This window comes from Mytilus edulis, chromosome 11 (genome assembly GCF_963676685.1).
Source record: "Mytilus edulis chromosome 11, xbMytEdul2.2, whole genome shotgun sequence".
In the NCBI taxonomy this organism is placed as follows: domain Eukaryota; kingdom Metazoa; phylum Mollusca; class Bivalvia; order Mytilida; family Mytilidae; genus Mytilus; species Mytilus edulis.
In genome coordinates this window covers 71,390,177-71,416,989 of record NC_092354.1, presented here as the reverse complement: position 1 = coordinate 71,416,989, position 26,813 = coordinate 71,390,177, and the positions used below count along the sequence as shown (strand labels likewise).

The following is a 26,813-nucleotide window of genomic DNA, read 5'->3' as shown; positions in this document are numbered from 1 at the left end:
GAGAGAGAGAGAGAGAGAGAGAGAGAGAGAGAGAGAGAGAGAGAGAGAGAGAGAGAGAGAGAGAGAGTGTCCACGAGCAATATCATTTAACATCACGTTCATTATATAGATGATGTTCTCTCACTAAATAGTGATGAATCAATAAAAACTACGACGATTTTTGTCATTTTTTAAAAAACTTTTAACTATTCGCGGATCGGTGATTAACACCAAGACATCACCGAAGTCTAGACCATCAGTTATTTAAAATTTTCTAATCATGAGACTTGAAAAAAATCGAAATTGTAATGTCCAAACACGAATTTCACAATTAAGGAATGACGAGACAGTTACGAGTGTAAAAAACACAAACATTGAACAATTGAAAAGCATGAAGAATTACACTTATAACTTAAACAAAAGACACACGAACGGACACACATACCCCTTGAAAACTAGATGTGATCTCAGGTGCCCTGAAAGGGCAAAACCAAAAAAAGTGAACAATAATTCCAATCTTAATTAAAAAAAATGGAAGTACGCTGAGAGTGATAGACAATAACTATAAAAACAACTTTTGTAAACATGAAAAAGAAGATGTGGTATGATTGTCAATGAGACAACTCTCTACAAGAGACCAAATTATACAGAAATTAACAACTGTAGGTCACCGTACGGTCGACGCATGTGAAGCATGTCATGATCAAAATGATCAACAAGTATAAAAAAGTATTATAATGAAAGTTGATACTCGTAGTTATATATCAGACCAACACAACTCTATTAAAATGTCATTTAAAAAAATACTGTATTGTACTTTTTTCGCGGGTACTTATTTTCCCGAATTGTGTTTTTCAAACACGTTCGCGGGTATTTATTTTCGCGATTTTATAATTATTGCCTTTCAGTTGAAAGGTTTGATTTAGATTCGCGTGTATTTATTTTCGCGAAAATAAACCAACCTCGAAATTCATGAAAATAAATACACGGCGAAAAATAAGTACAAATACAGTAATCAAACAGAATCATTGAATATTTTTAAACATTTCATTCTAATCAAAACTGAACACCCTTCAGACAACTTGCTTTTCCAATTCTAAACAAAGCTTTGACTAAATTTTCAACTGTTGGTTGTGACTGATTCTGTTTCCAACGTCGCAAAATTTCTCTTGTTTGGTCCAGTAATTTATCTTTAAATTGATGTTGGATATGTTGTACTTCTGAGATATCAAGGCCCAGTTCTATACCAAGCTGTAACGAGCTGTCTCCAATATGATTAGATATATATCTCAGCACTGACATTGATGGTGTCTTCTCTAAACAGTCTCTGGGGAGACCTGAAAGTTCAATTAAAAAATAATTTATAATTATTCTCCAATAAAGTACATCCCTGATTTTAATTATATATTAAACGCTGTTTTAAACAATGATGTTTACTTTACAATTAGTAATAAAGTTGAGAATTAGAATAGGGAATGTGTCAAAGAGATATCAACGCGACCAAAACAGAAAATAGCGGGGGGACAACGGGTCCCACACACAGCGAGAAAATCCCGCACACTGAGGCGTAATGAAAGCAATGCACATCGAGCAACTACAATTATAATGATAGCTTGAACAACAGTAACCTTATCAAGTTTGAAGAGAAGTTAACGAATCAAAATCGAAAAGACTACAGGTTGCTTTAAAGAGTTTGACAATTTAATAAGAATAACTTATTACTATTCTTTATCTCTGTCTTTCCACAGGGTATATATGACCTTATAATCCCTTCTTAGTAACCAATCAAATTGCAGGATTAACCTGGATATTTTAAAACAGTATAATATAATATATTACTAACCCGAATGTGGATCACTGTCTCTCAAAATCTGAAATTGATAACTTTCATAATAATCAAAAACACACATCAATCAATTATGATGACCCCTCCTCCTCAAACAATTTTTTTTTTACCACAACCACAGCAACAAAAAAAGTGTCTGTGTTATTAAGATAATCAGATACATGTTACATTGTGTTTGGCTTTTGATTTGATAATTCATAATCAACAGACGAATAACAAGTTAAAATCGAACAATAAAATGGAGCAGTAAGTTATTTAATCGCACCGCAGGTAAAATATCACGTTGTGATTGGTTTAACGCCGTCACGTGGTGACCCCCTATGAGACCGTATGGGGTTAGTAGATTTCATAGGGGGTTCATGACGCGTTAATGGTGACGTCATCTATCGATGTTGTTGTGTTTCATTGTTTATTTTTCAACATAACGCAGCAGAAAAAGTCCAGCGTGCGATAAATTTGTTATACGGTTAACTACTGACCCCCTATGGACCATAGAGGGTGAATAAAATCCATAGGGGATTCGGCCTCCGGCCTCATCCCCTATGAATTTTACTAACCCTCTATGGATCCGTATGGGGTCAGTAGCGAACCATACTACTTATTGTACGGTATATGGTACGGTTCGTGTTACACAGTCTTTAGTTTCTTCGTTTTGTTTTGTGTACTGTTGTTCGTCTTTTTAATCATTTGTTTTTTGCAATACGACATTTTAAGAATTGTTTTTCTTGCATTTTTTTTTACTTTATTAAAATTAAATTAAGATTATCTTATACACTTGATAAAGATTCTTGATTGTCACAATGTTCTGACAATTGACCAATTTGTAAATTACCTGACAAAGTATGTGTTTATTGATGTGACAATTTTCAAGTGCTTTTTGCAGTTGTAAAAATGAAGCATCTTTGTTTTCCTCCTTCCATTTGAAAACAGCCATGAATTTCAGATCATTTGGGTTTTGATGCTGGCACTGATATTCTAGATTTTCCCATGTATTAACTGTAACCCCTAGGTTGACAACAACATCTCTACATTTGTATGGTTCTATTTCTGCAACAAGTCTTATGATATGTTTATCAAGAGGACATTGCTCTAATTCGAGTCTCCCAAGACCTAGTGATTAGAAATTAATTGAATATATAGTAATTTCACAATGCATATCAATAATTTCGATGATAATAATCTTAGAACAGAAATTATATATGCGTTTATGTCATTTGATTTTGTCATGTGATTATGGACTTTCCGATTGGATTCTCCTCTGAGTTCAGTATTTTTATGATTTTACTTTTTATATTTATTGAACTTATTTCTTGTTCAACGGCAACTTAAAACCATACGTACCTCAGACGTAGATACTCTTAAAATCTGGTATTTTTATTGATTTTCTGTTTAGGATATAATCGAAACTGGCAAGTGTGCTTTCTTAACTAGCCATCTTTATGTGAACTGACACCGCGACATGAATTTAAACAAAGATTTATGAAAAACCGGACAATTTGAAATTTCCTGTTGTCAACTTCCCCTTTCTTAGGAGCAAATTACTATCTGTCCCATTGTGTATTGTTTTATATCTCATTCTAATATGACGTGCTTCTTTCTCTTTTTAAACAAGCCCATGCTGGAAATCAAATAAAATGTGTTTGCACATGGGTATTTGGACAACTGCAGAAAAATGAATTTTATCAAATTGGCATGCATTCAATATATTTTATTAACTTTAAACAGTTTCCAACTCTTAAATGATACACAAGTTGTTAATAATAGAAATACAATGACTACAATGAGGTACAAATTCGCAATTGTCATATTTGACCTAAATACTACAATGTTCATATCGGCTGTTTAAAATCCCTCCCTCTAAAAAACACATTGCGTGTAGCAAGGGAGGTTCATGGAAGAGCGTACACAAACGCTATACATTTAAACACAACGGACACAGAAATCACCGTAATTAACCTCATCAGAATCAAAATAATTGACGCAAGCTATGATTTATTGTAGTTTTATCGCTCGGTCAAAAATTATCACGAATAGCATACCTACCTATGTTAAAACTACACTAAAGAAGAGCTTGCATCAATTATTTCTTAAAATGATAACAAAAAAAGTTTAATATTACAGTATACATACTTAATTGACAGGTGTGTAAGCTAATGCCACAAGTAGTCGTTGGGTCACTATCGAATGTTTTGATTGACACGGCAAGTTTAAATCTGACATCTTACAATTTGAGATATAAGGGTATTTTACTAACCCAAAAAGTGACCATAATTGTACTTACCTCCACAGTTAACTTCACATCTTTTGCATGAAACCTAAAAATATATTTACTTTTATTATTTGTTCATATAACATGTTAATAAGATAGCAAGTACAAAGCCGTAGTTTTAAAATTCACTTTTTCTGATGTTCTTTTGTTTTTCTTCTTATAGTTGGTGTTTTCCTCGGTAATAATTAGTTTGTAACCCGGATATTCTCTTAATCGATTTATGATTTTTAATAGCGGTATACTACTGTTGCCTTTATTTAAACTTTACCTTTAAATTACATCTTTGTCTGCATAAATGTTCACTAACGTATGCTCAACACTTATCATTCATTTGGAATGTATAAAATCACATATATATAGTTTTTGAATCATTTCATATTATAGATGAAAAATAAATGTTCATTATCGTTTTTACCTGTATAAGAATGCATTTTTGTGGATCGAATCAGTCAATCAAATGATTTATCTATGTTTCGCTTTCAATGTTGACATTCTTTTCCTTTAAATAACTTTACACATACAATTCACGTGTTTTCCGTCTTCAGCTGAGGGTTAAAATTGACGTTCACATGAATACGTATTCAATGAGGTCGAATTATTCACATGCAAGTGAATAATTCATAATAAATGTTTTGTTAGCTTATTTTGACAAATTTGAACCATACTGGCTGCTAAAAGCTAATTATTATTTCACTATTTGCATTTCATTATTGATTGAGCACAAAAAAAGATATTTAATTATTATACATCTCGTAGCTAGTGCCCCTTTAAAACGCTTTAGAATACATTTGATTAAGGTGTTTCAAGAAGCAGGTGGATAGTTTGTGAAACAAATAATTAAAAAATATGATATTGAAAAAAAATAGGTTAAAGAAAAAGCTCAAGTTGCTTTTTTGCATATTAAGGGGATTATAAACATTACTTCACGAAATCGCATATAAAGTCGTTCACATCAAACTTATTTGATATTAACGATTTTTTTTTGTTCGGTGAAACTAATAATAGATGAAGGCATCGCAAGACAGAAAGTTATGTTAATGAAAATCGCATACACTATAAACATTTAAAAGTAAAATTACACTCTCTCAAAAAATTTAACTTGACATGAATTATAAAAAGTGGAAGTCCATAAAAAATTAAACATTAAACTATATCAACCATCGTAACTAATACAAATCTACTTTGTATTGTCTTTACTTTAAGGATCATCTAAAAATGTTGTTGGTTTACTTTCTCCTGTTCAATATTTTTAAATTATCAGTTATACAATAAATACAGAAGACTGTGAAATTCAATTACGCGGTTGTTGGCAACATATTCATTTAAACAAGATATTATTCAGATATCAGTTACCTTTTCAGCAAACCACATGGAAAGGTTCTTCACATCATGGGATGTACCATGTGGACAAACCCATGTACGGCTTCCTGTAGTCGGTATATCCCGATGTGGAAAAAAGCAGACAGATTTGCGGAATAGACTCTCACAGATTACTCCGAAATCTATTTCAAATGGCGTGGAATATTTTGCATTTTGATCTCCATCTTCTGACAACAGGGAATAAAATTCTGATATCCGACGAACAGCCGCCGTAAGACATTCTTGAACAGAAGAAGCTAACGTCGGTATGATATGTGCAACATCTTCAGTATGGATGAGCAAAACAACGATCCTTCTGCCTTTTACCTGGACTGCTACATCATGGTTACCGTCTACCTCAACAACTACAAGGTTGGAAAATGACATGCTTGAACCCTTATAGGTTTTTATTACCCACATAGTAACCAACGAGGCAAGAAAACGGTAGATCAGTGCAGGAGGAATCACCTCTTCAACAAATCTGTACGCCATGATGATAGAATTCTTAGAGCTGCATCTTCGTGTCATATATTTTGTGTTATCATGCTTCTTTATCATACAAGGTACAAAGAAATGGTATTCATCTTCAGTTAGATTTTGTGGAGGAACAAGTATGTCCAGGTACACTAAAATGTTGATCATAAATTCTTTATACGGTACTATATGTTTGAATGCTTCTTGATTCCATAATGCATACATGGCCATTCTTTCTATTCTACCTGTGTCTTGCAAAGACCGGAAAATCTTTTCCAATTTTTCTTCTTTCGGCCAAAACTGCTTGTCTGTTATAATTGATCTAAGAACTTCGATCAGGAAAACAGGATTAATGATGATATAATCACGAAGTTTGATGTCATCAAAGAAAAGCAACTTGCCAAGTGAATGTTGAACCTTCAGGAAGGTGTTTAGCTGCTTCTCTGATAACACCATTGATTCATTTTTTGAGTTGAGATCCTGTAATTGCTGTTTAGAGATGATGTTTTTTCCGAGCTCCACTTGTTCAGCTATCTGCAACTCCAATGGAACCCATGCGGTTGGCATTTCTTCACCCCATCTTGGATGATCAGAAGCACGAACTATCATACGTTGACGCAGAAGATCTATTTCTGGATCGTTGATATCGGTGGCATTGATGAAAATCAGAGGCTTGTATTCTAAATGAGCAAGACCTGCATGGGATTTGAACAATTGATCCAGTGATTCAGTTAGCTTCTCCCGGCATGATTCTATTTTGTCCTACAATTAAATAATCTACATGAAGAATTTGCTATAAATGTATGGTTGCACTTGACAGACATTGATGAAATAAAGTATATATTACATCTTAATAACAACATAAAATCTAACATGAAATCTACAAAATGACTCTTTTTAAGGCGCTTCCTTACTTACGGAGAAGAAATCTGTTCAATGAATTTATACAGTTTATTTGTAGTCGAAATTCATTTTTGAAGATATACATTAAAACAAGCCATGTCTAAAAAAGATTAAAGAAAATACTAAAAATGTATACATAGTAGAAGTAAAAATAAGATTTGGAGATTAAACGTTATCAATCAGAGGAACGAGTAACACACAACTCTCATATACCCGACTTGGTTAACACATTTGATGACGAAAATGGTGGGTTAACCTTTGATGAATAGCTAGGTAAATTCCCACTTGTATGAAAGTTTTAATGTATATTTTAATAAATGATCTTCCTCAAAACAAACAGGGGTAAACCAAGTACCTACGGAAACATTTGGCATGCGTCAAGCCTCTTTCTGAATTTATTTTGTCACATTCATATTATGTGTATTTGTTCTGAGAAGGTTTTCGAATTTTATTACCTTTTGAACTCTATCTTTATGCGTTGCAACCAACAAGATTCGTGGAAATCCGTCTCTAGACTTTTTGCAGTAGGTCAGTATTGAATTCACCCAGTGTACTAAGTAAACTAAAATCAAACATAAATCACTGATATACTAAGTACATGATTTTCATAGAATTATACAGCTATTTTATATGAAGTTTGGTTTTTCTTGTTTCTGATTGTTTGATTTGATACATGAATGAATATAAGGTTAACGTGAGTGATACAACAAACAAAAACACAATGTAACGAAGATCTTATGCCTCATATGGGACATTTATGAATCCCCTGAATTCATATTTTCAGTTAGATAAATTTAATAAATTCCTAATAAATCTAGTAGGCAAGTTGAGATAAACATATGTGTATATACCTGCTGCCGATGTCTCATGATGACTGGCTATTGAGGAATCATTCTCCAAATGAAGGCTATGACAGGCATTAAACATCAACACAAATAGGCCACGACTTGTAATGAATAGCTGATGAGTCATGTAGAATTCCTTTTGTCCACCAAAATCCCAGATATCAAAGAAGACTAGATTCTGCTTGTACTTTCCTTCTTTGATGGCTTGGAAGATAAGATTTTTCAATTTCCATTGCGGAATATTGCTGGACAATAAGTTCCGGAATTGTAGTTGTTTGTTCGGCTTGTCGTATGACGTCGTTTCTACTGATTTCGGTGGAACAGACGAGTGTACATGTATCTCATCTGTCACGGGAATGTCTGACAACAGTTGTATTGTTTGAGCTTCTTTCGGTCTATCGATAGCAGCATGCATTTCTTTTTCTGCGTTGCTAATATCGGGCTGTTCATAGGACTCAACCGAATATGAACATTGTTCTTCAGCTTGCATACCTTCCTTATCTTGCCTTTGTAATGAAATGAGCATTCCGGCAATAATGTCCAGATTAGAACTGCCTGAAATATAATAGAGAACAATGACATTATGTGAAACCGGGCCCTTAGGAATCCCATAAAGGAGCCTTGCAAGGCTTTCTATACATGCAGAGACGTTGATGCTCGCTCTCTCTATAGAATGGATCAGTTTAACGTATTCGCCTCAACCGGAATTGACTTTGATTCTTTCATCTCGCAAAGTCAAACATACCCCCCTTTTCATTTGTTCTTCTTTTTGGTTTATAGACGTCAATGTTATTTATAATATCCTTTGTCTTGTTTGACAGAAGACGATAGCAAACGTCTTATTATAGCAATGAATCGGCGTATACATCCTACGGGATCAAGGTGATCTATAAAAAAAAACAATTAAATTACCTGTGTTAATATCGAAAAAATAAAATATTATATTGAATATAAGAGAGTGAATGCATTAACGTCTTTCTGTTTTTCGCCAATAACTACAAAAGTTCTTGTTTTATCTAGTTTGTTTTTATGAAGTAAAAATGACACTCCGTAAATCTTATGGACATCATCACGAATTGATTAATATACACGATATGTTTGTTTCTAATTAACTAACAACGTTTTACTACGTCTTAGATTGAGTTTAACTATACTGAACATGACCTATTGCCAAATATGGCTGTATTGCCAAGTTTGAATTCGCATTGCAATACGACGTTGTTGGTATCTATTCATCCAATATTCATGTATTTAGTTATGATGTTACCTTTGTGAATACAGTTAAATTTTGTGTTATATCTTATTGTTTTCTTTTTTTAAAGGAAAGGGGATTATAGTTATGACGAAAGAAACATATCCGATATCAACCGTGGAACGATTATCCCATAACGGTCACCCAATTCGTAATGGCATCCGTAAAATTAACAAAGGGATGATTTCAACTTCACCATTTGGAACTCTTGTTTAATAGCTTTCTTGTAAGCGTCAATCCTCTATCAAGACAATCATGATAGGAAATACAACCGCGGGAATATCGTATCAATTGGGAGATTGATACTCCGTATGCAGGCATTGCTGGAATGTTGCTACATACAAATGGAGAGTTTACAATTGGAACGCTGAAATCATCTCGTTTGTCGTAAATTTTTGTTTTCAACCGACCCTCATTGTCAATATCAAGGTGTAAGTCCAGATATGAGGTAGGCTTAACTGTATCTGTAGCATCCTGTATCTCTATTTCGATGGGATAGATGCGTTCAACATTGTCACCACATTTTGAATTATTTAGTGAGAGAACATCATCACAGAGCTGGAAGTAAAGTTAAAAGATATTGCTAACTTCTTATGTTTCATCCTAAGAGGTTCCTGTAGGAAGTCAGCCACATTATAATAAAGAAAAGAGTCGACAAGAAGAGGGGCATAACTAGTTCATTGGAATGCCTACAGTCTGATAAAGAACACGTCCTACCAACTTTACAAATACATTGTCAATCAAGAAATGAAGCATCTTCATATTGACAATTTCAGAGAATTTTTTGTTTAAATCAGAATGATCCTTTACAAAGTAGGATTTATCCCTCCCTTAGACAAGATACTTTTAGCCATTATTGTTTTATGAAGCAAAGCAATACCAACTCTTTCAATTTGTCTTTTAGTTTGGAATGTATGAGGAAAACTAATAAAGTGCAGAAAAGTTAAATGTGTTAATACTATTGCAAGATGAAAGAGTCTTAGATAATATGCACTCTAAAAGATCTTTGGAATTGTTTAGTATCCACATCTGATTCACGCCACCACTAGAATAGGCAGTTTCACTATAATTTTGAATCCCGGCTTTGATTGCTGATCAAATAGATGTAAATAATTAAGAAAGAGGTTTGGTGTAGCACTTGGAAGACCCAGCAATATACCGTTGTTTGTAAGGACACTTTTGTAGTTGGGTATCCAACACAGTGATGGAAGATCTAGTTTTTCATCTTTGGTTGAAATTCAAAAGGAACATAGAACAGACCTATGATTATACAGGATTTCCCCTTTGGTACGTGTTGTCAATACCTAATTTATGTATCAAGCAGTGTATGTAATGAGTTTTACACACAAAAACGATCTTGTTTGGAGTTTTATCTGCGGGAACAAAGACATGAACAACGACGCCAACAAAAAGTGTATGGCATTAATAGATGACAGTCAATCTGAGAAAGACTTGAACAACATGAATAAATTATTTTTGAATTGCAATTATAGAGGATATACTTTTGCAGTAAAGTAAAAATCAATCAAAATTTTAAGATGACAATCTAAAGTCTCCTGTGTCATCTGTAATAATTATTGAAAACAGGATCTGCAGTATACCCTTATATGAAATCAAATGAATTGATTGTTATACTCAAACTTTTCACATATCACAATAAAACACACCTTGAGGCAAGGTCAGCCATTTCTTGTCTTCCAGATTCATTCCAGCCTTCCCTATGTGAATCCATATTCCATCCGTTGCCCTTCGCTGTGTTGAAAGTTCCTCGCCTATAAGGACCTTAGCTAACGTAGTCTTCCCTACAGAAAACTGCCCAACGAGAAATATTCTGTTCCCATAGCAACGATATGTTCCAAGCTTCATTATTTCTTGTAAATCTTCAGTTGTTTCTAGCCCCATCAACTCCAACTTTTCCTGTACTGTAAAAGGTTGATGAATATGAATTTACTGTAAATAACAATTTTGTTATGATGTTAACTTGCAATTTATGCATTTGCGTGCCTGAAGTACGGAACCTCGTTGAGAAGTTTGGTTTTGTTGTTTACGGGTTTGACACTAATAGCTTGTTATTGGTGTATGTTCTGTGTTGAAATGTTGGGTTTTTTTTTTTAGATTATTACTGTTTTGGCTGATTGTATAATTTATTGGGCAGATTTTCACATCAGTAGACTTCTGCTTTGTCTTATTTATATTTGGGGCATATTTTTCAAAACTTTAAGTTCTATGCTTTGCTTGTTAGAAAAGAAATCATAAAAAACAGATTAACTTACACGAATTTACTTTTATTTAGATTGAGGAAAACTTATATTTTCGTTGATATTTGAGATCGTTGTTTTGCCTTTATCTATAAACAAAGCTAATACAAACTTTGTAGTGTTCGTTGACCTTTTGAATTAGTGGTTCGCCTGTACCGACGAAACCCACGAAAACTTGTATCCAACGAAAAATGATGAATCCACAGTGGAAGGAATCATGGCTGGTCTCTTATGCATATATTGTGTAGCAATTAATTTCTGAATTATCATATTTGCATACCACAACAGTATATCCACTTCAAATTGCAACATGTAAGAAATGATATTCAATATTTTTTGCCTTCTTCCGTATCAACATTTTAACAATAACTATCGCAAAATCAATCACATGTGTATATATACCTTCCTTCACTGTTTGCTGGTTTTCTGTCACTGGATTTTTAGATGTTCGTGTAAAATTTTGAGACTGTATTTGCTTTACCATTTTAAATCTTGGTAATCTTGGTCTTGTTTTTGCTTTCCTTGTCCGATCTCTTGATTTGGATTCCTGCATATCAATGTCAATTATTATAAATGTGTATTTTGGTTATTTCCAAGTAAAGGAATATTGTTATTATTGTATTAAGAGAGTTTATATAAGTTGTCAGAAGTTATTTCTAGTATTTAGTATATTGAATGAGTAATTAACGTAAGTTTTACTTTATATTATTAGCTGTATCGATAACGTCATATATGGCGCAATTTTGTTCAGAACGTTACCGTTGGGTCAATATTCTAATCGTGAACCCAAAAGTGTACATTTATGATTTCTTAACTGGAAGAATTATTATGTCTCGATTTGTTTATTCATAAGATGGTATTATTATACGCATTTTGAGTCGAGGACTCCTATATCTTATGTCAGCGTTTTACGTTATGTTTTTCTTCCTGCTTAGAATATTTACTTCCGGGACTTTCAAATAAATACCAGTGCAACGTCACATTCGTCAGTCTTTGCTGTGTTTACATTTAGCTTGCAGCAAGGCTCAGCCCGGGGGTTCCTAGAGGTAAGAAGCAGCGCTTTTAGCTGTATGCTTTGCAGTTTATATTACAAGTAAGGGTCGTAGTTTTGAGGTAAGAAGCAGCGCAGATAGCTATGAGTTATTCGTATTTACTGACGTTCAAGCTATACAAAAACATTGCCAGAAGCGGAAATTACGACATTAATGAAGACTATAAACAAACGATGAAAATTGACAAAAGATAGTTGCAATTAAATACTAAGACACATTTATACAGATACGTGTAACCCCAGAGATGTTTATGAGTAGACATTATAGAAACTATGTTTTAAACTTTTAACTAGTTCAGATACTTGATTCTCTGCTTGATAAAAGACGAATCACTGTGGTGATAAAGTGAATGTTCTTAATAAGTATAGATAAGTATAGATTTACTATATTTTTGAAACGGTCATTTTTAAATGGTTTGAATATTTAATCATATATATAGTACGATAAGTAATACCCTGAAATGTATAGAGCATCGGAAAAACGGTTTTAGGATGTAGTGTAGGATCCAAACACCCTACATCCCATTGAATTTAATAATATAAGCAAGTCTTAAATACATGTTTTTTTTCAAAAATGGTTATTACTGGCATTGACCAAGCTGTTAGTTACTGTAACTACTCTCTAACTTAACTTATTGTTTATTGTTCTTGGATGTAAAGAAGCGGTGCAAAGTGCAGTAAGTGTTCTTGTTAAAAGTTTTATGTTGTATATCAATCTGGTGAGATAAACCGTTTTCAACTGGTTTCTTTTATAATTTTTTCTCAGGCTGTACTGCTACAACATTATTCCTTGTTAAGGGAGGGTTTGTCACCGGAAAACTATTTTAACCCCGACACATTCCATACATGCCTGTTCAACGCCAGGGGCCTGTGGTTCAATGGTTGTCGCTGGTTTATGTCTGTCACATTTGTTTTTTCAAATATCGGTTGATTATGTATTCGGTCGTAAGATACAGGGTTCGCAAAGTATTACCCGCCCGGAAAAACCAAGGTCAGAAAAACTTCTTTTAAAAATTATCCAATTCATAAATTCATAAATTATGAATTAACTATGAAACTGGGGTTTCAACTCCCTATTGTAAAGTTGACCTTTGCTAAAATTTGCTATTCATTTTAAGTTCTTTTTTGTCATATCAGTACTGATGTTTTTTTCCCTTCCCTAGCTTTGAAGTGTTTGAAATTGGGTTTTGGTAATCTAGAAAAACGGATCGGACCCAAGAATATATAGTGTTATTTTTATAATTGTAAAAGAAAGGAAAGGAGCTAAGATTCCAAGTATCTCATACACTCATACAAAGTACAAATGTCGGGTTGGTTTTTTTGTCATATGTTTTTAACGTGTTGACGTTTTTTTCAAACTGAGTTTTCAAATCTTTTGGGTTGCAAGTTCTTGATGGAGGTAACTTCATATACAGCATTTCAGCCGCACGAAATGAATAAAGTGTTATTGTGATTGACTGGCATACGGTCTATACGCTTATTGAAGTGAACACCAATTAAAAACACAGAAAAAATATGAAATATGTCAATTGATCAGGCCATAATAATACATTTCATCTTACATACCATCTCTTGTTCCTGTCTTCTTTTTATATCTTCGGCTAAGGAATAAAACACGTCTTCAACGTTTTCTCCTGTAAGTGCACTGGCTTCCACATATTTCAATTAAAAACACAGAAAAAATATGAACGGCCATAATAATACATTTCATCTTACATACCATCTCTTGTTCCTGTCTTCTTTTTATATCTTCGGCTAAGGAATAAAACACGTCTTCAACGTTTTCTCCTGTAAGTGCACTGGCTTCCACATATTTCATTTTATGTTTGTCTGCAAACTAAACAAGAGAAAAGAAAAACAAATACAATATTTGAAATGAATCGTTCCCGGAAAATTATTTTCTAAGATGTAATTGTTAATTGTCTCACTTCACACACAACTTCTGGAATAAGTTAATTATCATTATAGCCAGAAAACAGGTGGTGTTTACCATCAAACGCTCACGCAGTTTTGTTTTTTTTCGAACAGATTCAGTTTTTACTAGATGAAATATTAATGATATGGATTTAATAGATTTTAATTCATATGTCAAATTTACATATAAATGTAGCAGTCGTTTACAAAAGGGTTGATACTTCACACATTATTAACGAAAACAAAGACATAAGACAATCAGTTATCATGTCAACGAAGAACAAAACATACCATGGGATATACAAAATACAATGGGAAAAACACAAAACCACCCACATAACAGTATAATAGGAAACTAAAGTCTTCAATAAAGACTTAGTTACACGAGCCCAATCAAAAACAGTAGATGACAGACTGTAAGCTAAATCAATTCGATAGCAATCTAACAAAATTTAATGAGAAGAGAAAGATGCCTATAGGACATTAAAAAAACACAAAAAAGAAGAAAACACAGTTTACAAAACACAAAATAGAAAACTAAAAACTAAGCAATGAAAATGTTTCAAAAACGGGGTTGATCTTTTGCATTACATCTGAAAGTCACATACTGTATCCCAAAATATACATGTCCTTTTTTAAGTGTTTAAGCTCTAAAGAGTACAATGCAAATTAATGGAGTTAACAAATTTACAAATAAAACTAAAATAATAATCTAAATGTGCATACCTACATACTAAGTACTTTTCTTCCTATTCCCCTCAAAATTAGTTTAACTGCTTTTTTTTTAAAGACGATTTTTTTTTCTGAAAATAGATGTTAACATTACCTCTTGAGCATCTTCCTGTAGAACTGCTCGATTATGTCTGAGATCACATTTTAACCCTACGAATACTCTGTTTACTTTTTTATCACAATTCTGAAAAATGAAAAACTTTATATTCAACTTTTTGTATTGTTAAAAGTATCTTGGAATATTTTAAAATAAAGTTTTAACAAATATACACTAAGAAATATACATACATTAAAAACTAAATTATTTGTCCCAAATGCTGTCATATTTTTTTCAAAAACAAATATTATAATGGAGGCCGTCTGACTCTTTTTTTTACTTTTACCAGGAATGCAATTGATTATGATTAAGACAGAGTCTACACGATTTTCAGTCAGCCTTTTGGGATTGTTAATGAATCAGATATATTATCTGTATTTCAAGAGGAAGAAAGCAGGCGGAAGATACCATAGGGATATGCAAACCTAAATTAGAAGACAAACTCTAACAACATCATCTCACAAAAGACTATTGATTTAGTTACCTACAGATAACATATAATATTATACAATGGTATTGTATTTGCCAAAAACACTTCTCACACAAATGGTTCATGTATCACAAATTAAATGTATGTTACTTTTTCTATAAATCAAAGACCTGACTTGGGCAAACAAATATTGTGACCCGGAATCAATTGCAGAAAGAGTACATGTTCATAATCCAGGGTTTAAGACGATGCAATCACATTCATCCTAATTTGGGTAGTAAAATTAAAACGTAAGATTGCAATAATTCTTTTACAAGGATGCAATTATATTGAGCGATAAGAGTATAACTTTACTAAAAACCTCTTCTTTTTCAATAGCAGTCAAAAATAACTACCCTGCATCCTGTTAGTTCAATCTAGGAAATTAATTTGATATATTTTTGTGTTTACATGTAATTTATCTCAAATATTGGCATATCAGTAATAAACACAAAATCAAACATACAATCAGAAATAGTCGCTTTAACTGAAAATGTCTTTTTAAATCTTTCCGTAAATTTTCCGATTTTTCCACTAATAATTTCAGTAATATTTAGACATTTCGTTTGGATAAACTTTAATTGCAAACCAATTTTTATGATAAAAATTTCAGATGATTTATGAGATCAAGATAGCAGGTTAAGACTAAAAAATAACGTTTACTTGTAAACACATAATCGGTAATTGTAAAAGGTATACGATCATAAATACTTGATTGATAATTGGGATCATCTCAGATGCACTCAGGAAAGATTTTTGGCTTTGAATGTCATACGTCAATATAATGCCCTACAAATTAAAAAAATAGCATCATTAAAATTAATTCTTAACATAGGTTAAAGCATGTTAATTTCATAAGCATAAACATGTTTGAATGTTCGAATATAAAAAGAAAAATATAAAATAAAATACCAATGAAAATCGTGTTGGTCATATCAAAACTGTGTCGAGGAATTTGCCTTTTTTTGTTTCGTTCACTGTGGGGACAATTTGTTATATTTTTTGTATTTTTCAACTGTCTTATTCAGTATAAGACAACGTAATGTTTTATCCTTTAATCATGTATAATAATACACAGTTACTTTTTTGCTGTTTTCGATGAGTTTGCTTAACCAATTCGAGATCGCTCTGCTGTAGTTGTTTTTTTCCGCATTCTCAAACTTTAAGCTTAGGTTATACCAAACCATCCTTAAATATTATATGCCATTTTCTACTATGACAATTATAACTACAGAAATTTTATATATCTTACTATCTCAATATCGGAAATTGATGAGACTGTCATTAAAGTGAGAGGGTTAGCGCTATAGAACCAGGTTTAATCCACCATTTTCTACATTTGAAAATGCCTGTACCAAGTCAGGAATATGACAGTTTTTGTCCATTCGTTTTTGATGCGTTTTGTTATTTGATTTTGCCATGTGATTATGGACTTTCCAAATTGATCTTCCTCTAAGTTCAGTATTTTTGTGATTTTACTTTTTACTACATCAGAAGCACATTTTGACAAGCAATGTCATAATAGTGAGGCTCGAAGCAGAAATATTTAAAATTCTGAAAAAACTAATACAAATTTTGTTGACAACTGTCAAATAACAACAGGTTGCTAACTATGATTACATTTAATGACTGGTGGCCACGATATGACTTGTACATGAAAATAACACTTTCTGAAGAGCTTTTCTGAGGGATTTATCTTCAGGAATAACACACAAACGCGATGATTTGAATTGCAGGAATTTACAAGTATATAGAAATGGTACAAATATAGATGACCAGGTTATTGACGAACGAACTTACGAAAGCGTAACTTGACGAATCGGACGAAACGTGAGCTATTGTTTATACATAGTACATTAAAAACATAAATCTAACATAAAAATGTATATTTAAGTTATAACTAACTAATTGACATCGGTTCTGTCTATGAAGCTAAATCCTCAAGTGTTTTTTTTCAAGAACAATCTAACCAAATTTAGGCAATTTTCAATGATTCGTAGCTTGTAAAATAGCACGTTGACCCAACCTTTTTATTACATTTAAAAAAAAAAGCATAGTAAAATCTGTATTTAAGCACATAATAAGAAATTCTGTCTCAAAAAGTCATGATCTACCTTAACCATGTTAAATTATTTGTAATCGTGTCTTGTTGATGATTTTTTAATTTCTGATTAATCCTTCTGCTATAATATAGTATTTTTGATATTAGGCAAAAAACACACACAGTTTTTATAGGGCAATAACTGCAATAAAAATCAGCTGACGATTTCGACGAAGAAGATCTAGTGCTGCTGATAATCTATTAATAAGGAATGTGTCTGTGGAACACAGATGGAACCCCCCCCCCCCCCCCCCGGCTTGCAGATCATATTTATAAATTATAAAGGGACATAACCAAAGAATTGTAAAAGTGGAATTATTATGTTCATAAAGGCATATAACTCCAAAACGATAAAGGTGACGCCACCAAATTGTCAAATTGATATGTATTATGTGGCAATAAGCATGGTATGCAAGTTAAACAATATTTGGCTACGGCAAACTAAAATAAGAGAATGGATACCAACTTTTTGGAAGTACGGACGGACAAACGTACAAACAGATGGAAAGGGTATCACTTAATGCCACGTCTGCTTCAGCGGGGCATAAAAAGGTTAACATTCATCATTTCAGGCCAGAAATTCCCCATGTAAATAGATAGTAGGTAGACCCTTTCACTCTGATTATTAAAGGTCCTTTCAGGGTTTTCTATTTATAACATTTTTTATGATGATGGACAATTTGAACTTGCATTGTATTCCTATCTTCTATTTAAGCCTTGTAAGCCATCATGGGATACATGTTTAAAGTACATTATAACTCTAATGATGAGTGTGTCCAAATCCTGTTTGTGGAGATGTCCGGTTTAAAGATATGTTTTCCAAAAATGTTACATTTTAGACACTTTAAAAAGGTGTGTACTTCACTTGAATAAATCAGTTTGTGTTAAAGATTTGAACTGATTTGGTTATAACAAATACTTAGATTCAAGTTCAAAAATGGAAATAAATCAAATTTGCTATTACATTTCATTTTTAGAATGTTTTAGTCTGAAATGGAAGTTGTTGAATTCATGTCTTGTCTCAACATTTGTATAAATAGTGCTCAATTTCTGCACGCTTGTTTCACTGTGTTGTCAAAGATGACTCATATTTATCTAACACACGCTTTCTGCTTTCTTATAAATAGCGTTAGAATTTACTTTTTAAGCAAATGTAATACTTCTATATAAGGGGTCTTTATTGGCCTAGTCTGTTCGATTACTAAATCTCAATTGGCACTGAGACTCTGTTAAAGTAACTTTTGCTAAACACACAAAGTATTTTTTAAGATATTTTTTTTAATCTTCCACTGTTGATATACAAAAAAAACTTGCAGCAATGGATAGATGCAGGGTAGTTATATTAGTTAGGAAAGAGCATTTTATCTTTTGTGATGGGGATGATGGAAGTTTAATGAATGTGATAGTGTCTTGATCTGAAGATAATAATATTGCCCAAAACATGATAAAAACAAATTTCTGTACATTTAGATGCACATCTAAAACTATTTAAAATACAGTGTGTACGCAATGAAAAAAAAATTCGATGAAAAATATGAAATAATCAAGCCTTATAAGTTATAACGAGTGAAAATGAATACTAGTATATTGTATTGCCTATGCATAACGTCTTTGCTTGAATAGCCAACTCCAACCAAAATAAACTGGTCGATCTCTTAGCAGTTACATTCCTTTTCTTTTCTTCTTGTAGATATAAATTATTTGTCTTTAAATATAACATTTGGTTGTCTTCTGGAGAGTTTTCTCATCAGGAGACATCTTTTAATTTTTTGTATACATTTGTATATGTGTAATCAGTCTCATGAAATTAAATTTGCTATATTATTTACTTTTCCGGATTAGACATGTGTTTTTTATTAGACATGTGTTTTTATATTATTTTTTTCTAATTTTTGTCCAAATGAAATCTAAAATAAACTGTTGCTGTGTAGTTTTTCTAAATAATTAATTGATTGCTATGCACTTTTTCAATATAAATCGATGGTTGCTATGCATTTTCCTAATATAAACAAATGGTTGCTAGGCAGTTTTAAACTTTAAATGAATGATTGTTTACAACTTATGTTATGACACCCTCTGGACCTTTGAAGTTAGGTCTATGTAATAGTTTATATAGTCTTGAATGAAATCATGTATGGTTGCTAGATACATTTTTTATCAAATAAGGGTGGTTGCTAAGCACTTTTGACATGACCTTGACTCTTTATTTTTCATAGTTTGATAAAAAGTGGATAAAAACATTCTGATAATTTTCTCAATGTATAGTAGCCTTTTTTCTATTATATTTCCTTTCAAAATTCAATTAATATACACAAGGTCAAAGGTCAAGGTCATTAATGACCTTTGACCTTTGGACAAATTTATGGTAATTTAATTGCCAATAGTTTGCACATCATAGTCATTCAATAATAATTACTTTTTGTGGATTATTTTAATAAAATGGCTACATTTTAGAGATAAAAAGGCAAAAATGACACATTTTTGTTTCCATAGCAACCATCTTAGAACCTAATTTCCCAAATATTTTGTTATAATTTTTTACTTAGAAACATTAATACTTTTCATTCATAACCACGTGTTAAATGAAGGTGGATGCAAAAATGTCTATTTTGTTCATACAAAATGTGTAAAATTTGTTTTCTGAACTATATTGAAAAATGACCTCTGCTTCTGCGGTTGTGACAATATTCAGCCAAAATATTTTTTTATATATGTCATTGCTTTTTTGTTTGTTAAGTTTCATGTTTCCAAAAAATATTTACAAATATCATTAAATAAAACCTAGTTTTGGTTACAAATGACTGCAAAGTAGTTGTTTTTTCGATGCTAAATTCTTCAAAATTTGCGGGAAATCTCATTCGCTTGGTTGCCATGGCAACCATAACCTAGCAACATGTGGGTGGGCATTTTTCTTACTTTTTACATGATCACATGTTCTGGCCAAGTTTCATGAAAATCGGTGACTATGGGTGCCGGCCCCCCTATATAAAATGGTTGGTGGTTACAGAGAATTGCTCTTAATATATTGTAATGTGTTCCTCAATACAAAAGGGAGCATTCGGTATGCAAGACTATGATTTGTCAATGAAGTCCCAAAGCGATTTAAATGAGTTACAGATTTAATATACGGTTGATATTCTAGATGATGACGCTTTTTATATTGATATGATTGATGATAAATTTCAATTTTTTTTTTTTTTTTACCTATTTTAGTTCGCTTAACACAGACCACTCGAGTTAGAATGGGTGCAGCGAGCCTCTGTCCAAATTGAAAAAAATGTAGCAGAAAAAGTTTTTTACGACTATTGTAAGTTGATACTTCAAACGACTTTGGTATATTTACGGCAACTATTTTCTGTGACATGTTTCCAACTACTATGGCTTGTTCTCTATTCATGTGGTAATTTTTAGCCAAGAGCTTAAGTTTACAAGGTACAAAATAACATATTCGTCAGTGATTTCAAATTAACAATTTTCGACACTATGTTAATAATTATATAACTAAACGAAATCGTTTCTACATTCTAAAGGTTAATAAAAAAAAGTACTTTTGAGAGGACAGATATACCATATTTTCCTACGTCTACCGGCTGAGCCAAACGGAAAAGCGATTTATCAACATTCCGAATAAAACAAAACGTTTGACGTACCATCATCATGATATTTATTATTGATCATATAATTTTCCTTCTGTGTATTTTGTAAAGTCAATTAAACTAGAAATAATCAAATAATTGAAACTAGTTTCAACAATCGCAAAAAAAGAAGAAAAAAAACCCGTCAGAGGTGCATACTGGATAGGATTTACATTGATATAGGTGTAAGGCTGTCTTCTAGTGTTTTTACACCTAATACATTTTGCCATTATCTAAGTGGCAGATCGTTCATTCTTGTCGAGACGAGAACGAATTAACAATAACAAATACATTACAAAAGAGCCAATATGTCGGGTAAATTCCCACTTCCGTTGCTAAACGAGGGTCTATTGGATCGGGACCGAAATTTTCCATTGCAAAAGGTCACGTTCGTAAACAGACTCATGCTTGTTTAAAGTAATATTGGTAAACATAGTTACAATTACCGCTACTATTACGTTCGGTCGTCGAGATACGTGCGTTCGTCAATATCCTGGTCATCTTTATTAAGAGATACATTCAGTATTCAAAGGCAATAAATCTTACCTCGGTACCATCCAGATACACTGGCAACAATGACCGGGTTCCCCCTAAGCTGTTTGTATCCCTATGATAAGAATAATCTTAGAATATATTAAATAGTAAAATAACAAAAATGACAATTCTAAGAAAATATCAAACGAAAAGTCCCATATCAAATTGCAAAGTTTGTTTCATCGAAACATTTACAGTCTCCTTGGGGTTTTTTTCTGCTGGGAAAGGGTCTGCATGCTTTATTTGAGTTGTTTTTATACTTTTGTCAGAACTGTTTAAATTATTTATCTCCTTGGTCTGACAACATTATTGACAAACTCTTTCTCTAATAATCTAGGTTTATGTTCTCAATTATCATTAAGTGTACATTTATTTCTACTTTATCAGTGTCCGTAATTCTCTTTCATATTTAAATGTAAAATCACAAAAATACTGAACTTAGAGGAAAATCAATTCGGAAAAGTTCATAATCACATGGCAAAATCAAATAACAAAACGCATCAAAAACGAATGGACAAGAACTGTCATATTCCTGACTTGGTACATGCATTTTCAAATGTAGAAAATGGTGAATATTGATATACAACCAGGTTTGTTCTTGTCAAAACTTTTAATGCTTCGGAGATTCAACACAATCTAAGTTTTACGTTCACCCTCACGAATTGGTTGTCCGATATGATGTGTCGTTGTCTCTACTCACTAGATACTTGTGTTAAGGTCTTCGATCTTACGATTAGTATGTTGGTGGTTAAAGTATGTTTAGCTTCCATTAATTTAATGAATTTTTAGTTTTCAATGTATACCAGGTATTAGCATTTATATTGATTGGTAATCATCTTGATTTATTTTTTACGGACAGTCAGAGTTTATTCGGTCAGATTGTTTATACGCATCAAATTTATACTCTTTGATAATAAGGAGTTTTCAGTGATTGTAACCGCACAACTGTTGTTTAAACTTTTAAACGTAGAATAGTTTAATGTTTTGTATCCTGTTATGTGGATTGGAATGTTTATACTAGCTTTCTTATCTCAACGGATACATGTAATTAATGGTACTTACCATATGTTAAGTTGCACTTTAGTTTTATCTACAGATATAGTCTTTTCATAATAACCACAACCTGCAATAAATATCAAAATATCTTAAAAGCGATTGATTAAAGGATTTAAACGTGATGAAAATGGGCCAAAATTTTGGAAACACTATTTTCTGGAGTCTTTAACATCAATTGCCGTCTAAAGGAAGATTTTTCATTATTTAGTTCTGAATTAAAAAAATACTTATCACATTTTCAAACCCAAAATAAGAAAAACAAAATCTTTTTTAACCAGTTAATAAATTTCAATTCAAGGTTATGTTCAGGGGTCGAATTTAAGCTTTATAGTGTACTGGCCAGCCGGACCAGTGGACTTTAGATCTACTGGTCCGGCTCAAAATTTACTGGTCCTGCAAAAATGACATTCATTTGATAACCACTAAAAGATATGACAGATGTTTAGTTTTATTTTCCTCAGCTGCTTTCCTCTTCTTTAGTCAAAACATAGCACCCCCAATACCCTAAAAATAATTTCTCAGGTTTATTTTTTTGTAAACAAACCGAGATAGAGATGCAATCATTGATTTTAACGAAAATTTTCTACTGGTCCGACACAAATTCTACTAGTCTCGGACCACCGGACCAGCGCCAATTTCGACCCCTGGTTATATTTGAAAAGTGCTATATTACAAAAAAAACATGCTTAGTAAAACAAGAATTTATCAAACTACTGTATATTGGATGAAGTAAATAAATGTGTTACATGTTTTGGTTTGTTAGTATAGTAAATTTTTTTTTTAAATAGAAACAAATAACGATTGAGCAATGATTTACACAACATATACCATACCTATAGTATGACCTAATAACTTGTAGGCGTTGGTGGCGAATCTGTTAATAAAAACTGACTTTCCCGTAGCAATCTCTCCGGCTATCACAACGATGTTAAAACTTAAATCTTTACTTTCCGCCATGGATACATTTATGATATACAGGATGTAACTTGTTTTATCGGATGTTAAAAGACCGCGACATTGTACATGTGAACATTTGACGGAGTCATACTTATTTACATGTTTTAAAAAGTCAAATAACGAAAAATATCGAAATCCAAATTAAATTCAAACTGAAAGTCCCTCAAATAACAAAATCAAAAGCTGAAACACTTCAGACGACTGGAAAAAACAACTGCTATATATAAGGTACTGGCTACGGTTACATGGAAATGTAACAATAATAAAAATAGTAGTGTTACATTGGAGACTAATTGCCGGAATGCAAAGTTGGGTAAGGAACCGATTAATTACAAATGTAACAATAATAATTGAGTCTACGGTTACATTGCGTTGCTGTTACATTAATTCACTTCAATGTACGCTAGAGTAACTAATTTATAAACTTAAGTTTTCTATATTTGTGTTTCTTCCTTTTTTTCGTCAATAAGACTGAAATTACTTCTATGTAACCGTAGCCAGTGCCTATACAAAACCAGGTACAGGCATTTCCTAATGTAGATAACTGTGGATTGTAACGAGATTTTTGTCCTTTAATATTAGCGCTTGTTTATATTGTTTGCAGTGGTACATATGTTACCAGACGTTTAACCGGTGCAAAACTTTCCCCTTTTTCTTATACTTCTATAGAAAAAGTAAAATCACAAAAATACTGAACTCTGCGGAAAATTCAAAACGGAAAGTCCATATTAAATCCAATGGCAAAATCAACAGATAAAACACATCAAACGAATGGACAACAGCTGTCAAATTCCTGACTTGGTACAGGTATTTTCTAATGTAAAAATGGTGGATTGAACCTGGTTTTATAACGCTAAACCTCTCACTTGTACATTTTGTATGACTGTCGCATCGAATTCCATTATATTGACAACGATGCGTGAACAAAACAGACATAATAGGTAAAATTGCCAAATAGGGGTACAGCAGTCATCACCATGTCACAATCTCAATCCTAAATCTGTGTCTCTAACATTACTAAATGTATGAAATTTCTTAAGTGATAAGATCTATCTTCACGTTGATTTAGGTCAAATATATTTTATGAACATGGAGTATTGCATGTTCTGATTACGACAAAGAGAGCGTGGTATTTTCTGTAAAATAACCTTTTATTCAAGGTTTGCATTTAGCACGGCTATAATCAAGCACACTCAAGTTATGCATTCCATCCTCTTTCAAAAAATTGACTTATACTCGAAGAGTCAAATCCTGTAGGCATTACATGTTATAACAACGCTTAACGCACCGGTTACACAACTCATAATACATGCGTGTACCATTCAAAAGAAAGCTCGTTGCTCAATCTACATTAGATGAAAGGTATAGGTAAACAAAAACTCTTTTAACATCAGACTATATGGTATGGTTATTTCTTATTGTTGAAGGCCGTACGGTTGCCTTTATCGCTCACACCCATCTTATTAAAGCTTTGGCGGATAGATGTCTCATTGGCAATCATACCACATCTCTTAGGCCTCATTTTCATATCATCGTTCAAATATGAAATGTTGATCATAGTGATTGAATTGCAATAAATCATTTATTGCCTGTATACGGAAATATGTCTTCTTATCAGGAAGACAGTTGACGCAAACTATTTAGTAGGAACATAAATTATTGGGAAGAAAGACCCTATACAGAACGGCTTTCATTACGGTAACTTGTTCTTGAGAAAATTATACATATCTTAGTTTGCGAAATGTTTTTAAAGTATCTTAGATATCCTGTCAAGATGTTTCTAATTAGTCAGGTCAGCAGCAAATCAGAGACTGTTTTACCAATAGATCCTTTCAACTAACAGTAACAAACATTGAGAACATACGAGGAAAGTACATTATAAGTTATATGGTTCGCTACTGACCCCATACGGATCCATAGAGGGTTAGTAAAATCCATAGGGGGTGAGGCCGGAGGCCGAGTCCCCTATGCATTTTATTCACCCTCTATGGATCCGTAGGGGGTCAGCTGTTAACCGTATAACGAATTTATCGGACGCTAGACTTTTTCTGCGGCGTTTTGTTGAAAAATAAACAATGAAACACAACAACATTAATAGATGACGTCGCCATTAACGTGTCATGAACCCCATATGAAACTTACTACATGTAACCCCATACGGTCTCATAGGGGGTCATCACGTGACGGCGTTTAACCAATCACAACGTGATAATTCATCTGTGGTCCGATAAGTAGTAATAGTTTTCAACCTAGTGACTGCCTTCGACATGCCCGAGTTTGTGTTACCGGTACTTAACTTGGCTAAGTGAAACCATATTTACAGTATAATTGGAAATATCTATATATTAAAATCGATGTTCAGACTTTTGAAGAGCATACTTTTTTCGTTTTAAGTTTTTTGTATGACATTATTTTGTTTTTACACAATATCATGATATATTTACTGTGTTAACTGACATATGGGTGTAACGACTCTGTTTAAATCCCTATGACCAATGGAACATGGTCAACTTTTTGATGGTGTATTTATATTCCACAGGATGAACTTTGGTATTAGAGTGATTGCATAATTCGTGGATGACTGAACGGTTGGGTTAACGTTCCTTTTTGAGATGCCATTTACATTGTGTAGTTGAGGCCAAGACGGCCATTTGTTGCTCTGTGTCTATCAGGTTTTCCCATTTGGCTTCTCTATGATGTCACTTACTCTTTAGATGTTTTTGTTAGCAAATGAATATCTTAAAGCCCTTCTTTGTTCTTAATTATTTAGATCCTGAATAACATATAATGCAGTTCCAGAATGAGCGGTTCTAGTGAGTCTTTCTCGAGATTTCAAGACAAACCCGTAAAGTTGATAACACCCATTGGAAGATACGTGACCGAATGGTACCTTTCTAAACATTTACTGCGTCATTTTCCAAAAAACTATTTCGTCCATATCCATATAATGAAAATTTCAACTAATGCTGCACTTTTCTTTCAAACAATTCATGTTTTTTCTTAAATTTGCGGCCTTCTTTTACTTTTGGGGTCCCGACAACTTATTCATGTTCTTCACTTGCAAGTGAATAATCACATCAAT

General features: G+C 32.7%; 1 protein-coding gene across 4 annotated transcripts; it reads right to left on the bottom strand.

Moving 5' to 3' along the window:
- Positions 1-994: 994 nt before the first annotated feature.
- Positions 995-24,005, bottom strand: LOC139496205 (uncharacterized). Of its 4 annotated transcripts, none has more exons than XM_071284673.1 (15): positions 23,608-24,005; positions 22,781-22,841; positions 21,731-21,791; positions 16,160-16,237; positions 14,977-15,066; positions 13,957-14,073; positions 11,588-11,732; positions 10,595-10,849; positions 7,682-8,230; positions 7,286-7,392; positions 5,448-6,689; positions 4,107-4,140; positions 2,658-2,935; positions 1,823-1,850; positions 995-1,316 (listed from the first exon to the last, which is right to left on the bottom strand). In XM_071284673.1, exons 1-15 carry the CDS (start codon positions 23,729-23,731, stop codon positions 1,036-1,038), a joined length of 3,450 nt encoding a protein of 1,149 aa, XP_071140774.1. In that variant the 5' UTR covers positions 23,732-24,005; the 3' UTR covers positions 995-1,035. The 4 variants fall into 4 exon arrangements, with proteins under 4 accessions (XP_071140774.1, XP_071140776.1, XP_071140777.1 ...); XM_071284675.1 differs by having other exon boundaries at positions 13,803-14,073; positions 23,608-23,761; XM_071284676.1 differs by lacking the exons at positions 21,731-21,791; positions 22,781-22,841; positions 23,608-24,005 and adding exons at positions 21,914-22,133; positions 22,295-22,684 and having other exon boundaries at positions 13,803-14,073.
- Between the last annotated feature and the right edge of the window lie 2,808 nt (positions 24,006-26,813).